Source organism: Sesamum indicum, linkage group LG9 (assembly GCF_026168435.1).
Source record: "Sesamum indicum cultivar Baizhima isolate 11 linkage group LG9, ASM2616843v1, whole genome shotgun sequence".
Classification (NCBI taxonomy): domain Eukaryota; kingdom Viridiplantae; phylum Streptophyta; class Magnoliopsida; order Lamiales; family Pedaliaceae; genus Sesamum; species Sesamum indicum.
The window spans coordinates 9,557,203-9,564,085 of record NC_142665.1 but is presented as its reverse complement, the minus strand read 5'-3'; the positions used below and the strand labels follow the sequence as shown (position 1 = coordinate 9,564,085).

Sequence of the window (6,883 nt, the reverse complement as noted above, 5' to 3'; positions counted from 1 at the left end):
GGGAATGATAGTCCCTCGTATGCCAAAATAATTGGTGATGAAGAATCTGAATCCAATAATATTGGATTTTCAAAAACCAACATAAAGAAATTATATTTCTTTTGGAAGAAAAAGATTTGAAATGGAAAAATGATCCATGGGTTTTAATGCAAAGGTATTTGGATAATTCATCCTTACCAGCAAGGACTTATAAGTCCAGATATTTTTATGAACAAATACTTGTTCAAAATGGCTCATGTAAAATATCACATTTTACGAGCACAAATAAAGAAATTTATAATTTCAGCAAAATGATTATCGAAAAGGTTATACCTTTGGAAGATTGGGGAATTTCTCCTATGAAAGATAAAGAAATTTTGATCAATAAATCAGCAGTAAAATATAATTACTGGGATTATTGTGATGCCTTTATGAAGGTATTAGATTATGAAAATGATAAGCACAAACATTCCTGGTTTATAAAGGTTTGTGCCAATATTTATAACACTGATATCCCGCACTGGTTTATACACTGGTTCTACTAGTTTGGTCCCACTCCAAATATTTTACCTGAGAAAATAAAATTCTTTTTTGATAAATGGGTGGATATTTCACCACAATTGATAAAGAAACAAGAAGCTAAATTGTTCATAGAGGGAATAGCCTCATGTTTCTTCTTCATTGAATTTTCAATACCTTGGATCTGGAAATGGACGCCAGAAATTGGTCAGACAGAGGCTGGAATTCCTTGCTTATACAGAATATCCCATATTAAATTTTGGGATAAAATGATGAAAACTGATCCTGGTTGTAATGAAAAAGTTTTCAGAGAAAATACTATGCTCATCTATTTTTAGTTTATTATCATTTTGAGATCTATTTTCTAATCTACAAATATTTTCTAAGTCAGAAATTCTAGATTCCTGAATAGTATTTTTATTTTTGATTATTATTATTATTATTATTATTATTATTATTATTATTATTGATGTATATGGTCCAAAAATATTTGACCCATGAAGAAATCTAAAGCTCAAGTTTGGCCCACCGAAACATGACGAGGACGACTCACTAAAAAATTAATAAGTTTTGCCCAAGAAGTAAGCCCAGTACATTAAGCTCAGCTCGAGAGAGGAGCCCAGTACAAGGCCTACCAGACCTCAAATCTACCTTGCAAGTTTAGTCCATGAGAAGGGAGGTGCTCCTAAGAAGCTGGACTCCTTGACATAGAAGGACTTCTTGTCGAATAGGAGTCATTCTCCAATCGATGACGTGCTGCTCAAGTCAAGGATGAGATATGATCAAGCCTTATCCACAGTTTTTCGCCTTTTTTCTTGAAAATGCAGGTCACGTATAGGGTCCCTGCGAAGATAGACTCATTCTCTATAGTTATAGGCAACACCCATCAAAACAGACACCTTCAAGAATTTGAAAATTATCTCGCTATTTTGCTACAACTCTCAACTCGTGCTCTACCCATATTTTGCTTAAAAAATTTTTATTTTTATCCCAGTTTCTCATTACGATTTATTTATACATTTATTAATTTTAAAATTTGAAACTAACTTGAGCGATAGAGTGCTAACGCTTTGTTCTGCAGGTCATATTTCTCAAGTTCTTTTGTTCAATCAGCCCAAATTCATCGTTAAGATCCAAGAACACCGGACTCATGCTAAAATCACACATACCAATTGGCCCTGTCTGTGAAAAATTGAGTTGAAGACATGAGTTGTCATGGAAATCCTCAGCAACCCTACTAACAAGCAATAGGCCGTGAAGAAACCTAGCTAAAATCAGCCTTCGTGGGTCGTTGCAGGAGCCTCCTGGCCCCGAATGGAGGAGGACACACCCCAGCTTTACCTACACCGATACCACCTCCCAGAGTGATGCACCCTTTGGTCGATCCTCCAAAATGAAACACTTCCTCAAACACCACTTTAGGAGAGCTTTCCCCAGCCTTGCTGCCGCAATTTAATAGGTGGTTGCAGTTACTATGCAGTCTTCAATTCCCACTCTCTATCTATGAATTTAGAAGTCTAATTATTTTTCCTGTTGAACAATTGTTAATTTTTTAATTTAATTATTAAGATTAGTATGTGAGTGTTTTTTCCTGAAGAATTGATGATGTGCTGTGGATTATGGTTGTTTGGAAACTACTGAAAAGGTTATACCAAATAATGAGTTCTTTGAATTTAAGAACTCTTTTCTTAAGCAGGTGATTTTTTTTTTATTTTGTGGATCCTTATATTATTTTTTTTCTTTTTTCATTGGAATATGTTATTTTCTTCAACGTCTCTTATAGAATTATTGATGGTACTTCCTGAACGTTGCTTTTGCAATCAGTCATTAAATTGTTGAGCTTAATGTTCTTCGTTTTATATTGGTTCTACCGATTTTGTACGATAATATGTTACTGCTCTGATTTGCACCAACATAATAATACAAATATTTGATATATTCCTATATATCAGTATTATTAATCAAAACTTGCATATTTTTTTGCTGAGCTTATTTTGATTCTATTATGTATTTATTTATTTGTGTGAGAGTATTAAGAGAGAAATAGCAGACATTTGTGAGGAAAAAGAAACATGAGTTATTGGGTTTAGAAAATTAAATAAGTTACAATTGTGTGGTTACTAAAATTAATTAAATTTTTTTCTTTCTCTCGGACCACTACTCTATATTTCCTTTCTCACCTTCTCCATTTCTTTTTACTCACAAACTTTTATTTTTTTATAAATCACAATTACAGTTTATTCTTTTGTCTCGTATTTTATCCTACATTTATTTCTTCTCACAAATTTCTTTCTTTTTCCTCACCTTATACTATATTTATGTCTTTTCACAAATTTTTTTCTTATTTCCAGACTATGATTCTTTTTTACATATTCGTGGAAATCGCGTGGAACAACTACTAGTATTACAAAATACTAGTGTGTGTTGGCATACTCAAATGAGTGTGCATAATTAAATAAATATTTTAAAAAAATAATTCATATTTTTAAAATATATTTTTATTAAGAAAATAAAATATTAAAACAAAGAAAAAGTTATAAGAAGTTAAAGTTGGTGGGAAGTTGAAAAGAGTAGACAAATTAGGGGTTTAGAAGAGTGATTTCGGGTGTAGAAGAATGGGAGTTTAAGAAGTTAATAAATAAATAATTAATTATTTAAAAATATATAAATTATCAGACCAATAAAAAGTGAGAGATCAAAGTTGTTGTCACTTAATAATAAGGTGTAAATTACGACAAGACACCAAATTTGTCTCTAATTATCAAATTTGCCCCAGCCATCCCTATAAATACACAATTTCCGCTGGACACAAGGGGACAACAAGTGCTTGTTGCCAAACAAACTCAACACAAAACAAGCAAAATGGAATTTGTCTCATCAAACTCTCCAAATTTGATCAAGAATGTCGATCTAGATGAAGCTAGTCGATCAGTCAAATATCATCCAAGCGTCTGGGGAGATTATTTCTTGGCATACGATTCTACGGTACAAAATTATTTTTCTGTACATAATCAGTTTAGTATCACTAATATTTCGTGCAAATCTTAATTTGAGATACATGGATGTAATATCACGCTTTGTGCAGGAAGTCTCTACTGCTGAAAAGGAAGAGCTGCAAAGACAGAAAGAAACGGTGAGGAAGTTGTTGGCTGGAACACCTGACGATTCACTTCACAAATTACAACTCATTGACGCAATTCAACGCCTTGGTGTGAATTATCATTTTGAAGAAGAAATTGACAAATCCTTAGGATGCATGCACGGCACTCATTTAGAGTGCAGTAACAAAGACAATGATCTTCGTATTGTTGCTCTTCGTTTTCGTTTACTCAGACAACAAGGTTACCGTGTCTCGTGTGGTAAGTATTGTATTAATCTTTGCGACAGAGGGGTTTCTTTTTCATGATGTCATGTCGTTGATATATTGAAAATTGATATTTTCTCGTATCAGATGTGTTCAACAAATTTATGGATGACCAAGGGAACTTCAAGAATTCTCTTACAACAAATGTTCAAGGGATGTTAGAGTTATATGAGGCAGCACATTTTGGAGCAAGTGGTGAGGAAATTCTCGACAAAGCATTGGAGTTATCTTCCTCGTACCTCCAGTCATACGCCTCCGACACGAGCAGCTCGCTTTTTGCACTAGTCAATTTAGCCTTGGAATTTCCAATTCGCAAGAATTTGATCAGATTAGCAGCCAAGAAGTTTATTTCTATATACCAAGAAGATGCATCCCGTAACGAAATACTATTGAATTTTGCAAAATTAGACTTCAACGTAGTACAAAAGATACATCAGAAGGAGTTAAGTGATATTACAAGGTATGATAAGTACTAACATATAAATTTTCAAACACTATATGTGCTATATAAGTTCTTTTCAATCTTATACAACATTAATCATCAATTAAATTTATATTGTAGGTGGTGGAAGGCTCTAGATTTTGAAAATAAATTTTCTTTTGCAAGAAATAGAGTGGTGGAATGCTACTTTTGGATATTAGGAGTCTACTTTGAGCGTAAGTACAACGTTGCAAGAAGAATGTTAACCAAAGTCATTGCTCTAACGTCTGTCATTGACGATATTTACGATGTTTATGGAACGTTGGACGATCTTCAACTTTTTACGGACGTCGTTCAAAGGTTGCATTCTAAGTTCTTATTCGAGACTACTATTTGAGTTAGCACATCGATATAGTTATACAATATGCAAAATTTGTGAGTATATTTTGATAGGAGTAAGTGAAATTTGAGGTTGCACTAAATTTGTTAGGTAACTTTTTAATTTTTCTCGATTTTGGTCTTTCAATTGCCAGAGTTTACAAATATTTTCTGAAAAATGTATGTGCCCTGCACGTGCTTTTTTTATTCTGGGGCTTTTGTTCCCATTGATCAGTTTAATGACTAAAATCGTGAAACATATAAATTACAAAATCTATCTCCTATTTCAAAACAATAAAAGACTAAAATATTAAAATACAAAAAATATAGAACGAAAACTACATTTAAGACTACTATTACAATGAAAATTTTCTTTCTTTACTGTCAGCAGGTGGGATGTTAATGACCCGGAGCAGTTGCCACCATACATAAGAATATGTTACAAAGCCCTTATAGATGCGTACCTTGAAATGGAAGCTGAAGTGGAGAGCGGAGGAGGATCATATCGTGTTCAATATGCAAAAGAAGAGGTATATATAAATATTAGCGGATCATATCAATTTATTATTGAAAAAATTCTAATTCAAATCGGGTTTGTGCGAACATAAGTCAAAATTATATAGCCAGTGCAATGTATTTATCATGTAATTGATGTACAACTGAAACCAATCACATAATAAATGTATAGTTCTTTTATTTGAATTGGCCAAATCTGACTTGGATAAAAAATTTGCGTTGCAACTGCTGTCAATGATTCATCCAGATGAAAAAATTGGTTAGAGCATATCTAGAAGAGGCGAAATGGGTTTACAGTAAGTATATGCCAACGACAAAGGAATATATGAAGGTGGCACTCGTGTCTGGTGCTTATATGATGTTGTCAACAACATCCTTGGTGGGCATGGGAAACCTAGTTACAAAGGAAGACTTCGACTGGGTTACAAGTGAACCCCTAATAGTACGAGCGTCATCAATAATTTGTCGATTAATGGACGACATGGTAGGATTTGGGGTAAGAAACTAACACAAATTCACGGCACATAATTTCTTCGATATTTTATATGTTGGCTTAAATCCATTTTTGGCCCCATAATTTAAATTATTTATCTTTTTAATCCTTTAATTTTTTAGATTTGTATTTTGATCCTAATCTTTTTAATTTTTGTAATTTCAGTTCTTTTTTTGTTGGAGTTCACCCTTATTGCAAGAAAAATGCATATGTACCTCACATGACTTTTTAAAATATGGGTTACTATTCCGCCATTGGCCATTTTAGCCAATATTTTTGTCATTTAACTTTTCGGTGTAGTATTTTAGTGCGATTTCAATCCTTCTTTTTGCTGGAGTTCATATTCACTGGCGACAAGGGTGAACTCTGACCAAGAAAATGACTGAATCGTGAAAATTAAAAAGAAGTCGGACCAAAAGCTATCCTAGAAATTTGAAGACGAAAACACCAAATAACCTAAGTTATGGGACCAAAAAATATATTTAACCTTTTACATATCAGTTCCTTACAAGATTTTGCTTTTCTTTTATATATATATATATATAGTTTGAACAAAAAGTCACAGCGGTTGATTGTTACATGAATGAATACGGTGCCTCAAAGAAGGACACGTTCGCTGAGTTCCGGAAACAAGTGAAGAAAGCATGGAAAGATATAAATGAAGAATGTCTTCAACCAACACCAGTCTCAATGCCAGTGCTTATGCGTGTTGTCAATCTTGCCCGTGTCATAAATCTTCTCTACGAGCGTGGCGATGAGTATTCCAATTCCAACACTAAGACCAAGAAGGTTGTAAGATATGTGCTCGTTGAGCCAGTGGCAGTTTGAAGACTGGATGGTGGCGGAGGTTGAATTCATGTGATCCTCGACTAATTTGCCAGTAAAATTACAACATATTAAAATAAATAAAGATGACCAAGTGGGATTATATATATATAAGGATTAATCAACTTTGGCACCTGTTCGCTCTGATTTTGTTCAACTGCTTTGCTATATATGAGGGTTACACACAAAAAGACATTTTTATATACTAGTTGTTGTAATTATTAATTTTTCATGCTTTAAAATATATTATAAATAAGAGCAAAATATACAAATCAATACATTATCTATATTAGTATAAAAAGAAAAGGGGCTTCATACTCATAAATGACGGTTAATGACACCCCCGCACCAATTTTCTGTAAAGTCAAAAATGTCCTTCAACTAATAA

At 33.2% G+C, this 6,883-nt stretch overlaps 1 protein-coding gene across 1 annotated transcript; it reads left to right on the top strand.

The window, feature by feature from the left end:
• Positions 1–3,360: 3,360 nt before the first annotated feature.
• LOC105171201 ((-)-germacrene D synthase-like) lies at positions 3,361–6,498 on the top strand. Its single transcript, XM_011092236.3, has 7 exons — positions 3,361–3,483; positions 3,584–3,857; positions 3,950–4,322; positions 4,425–4,643; positions 5,053–5,191; positions 5,425–5,673; positions 6,217–6,498. Exons 1-7 carry the CDS (start codon positions 3,361–3,363, stop codon positions 6,496–6,498), a joined length of 1,659 nt encoding a protein of 552 aa, XP_011090538.1.
• Positions 6,499–6,883: the final 385 nt, after the last annotated feature.

What these genes read in the sequence shown, in the direction of transcription:
- LOC105171201 (XM_011092236.3), top strand. Translation starts at nt 3,361, where the DNA reads ATGGAATTTGTCTCATCAAACTCTCCAAATTTGATCAAGAATGTCGAT. An exon ending in TTTACGGACGTCGTTCAAAG is followed by an intron (nt 4,644 to 5,052) that starts GTTGCATTCTAA and finishes TACTGTCAGCAG; the next exon opens with GTGGGATGTTAATGACCCGG. An exon ending in ACGACATGGTAGGATTTGGG is followed by an intron (nt 5,674 to 6,216) that starts GTAAGAAACTAA and finishes ATATATATATAG; the next exon opens with TTTGAACAAAAAGTCACAGC.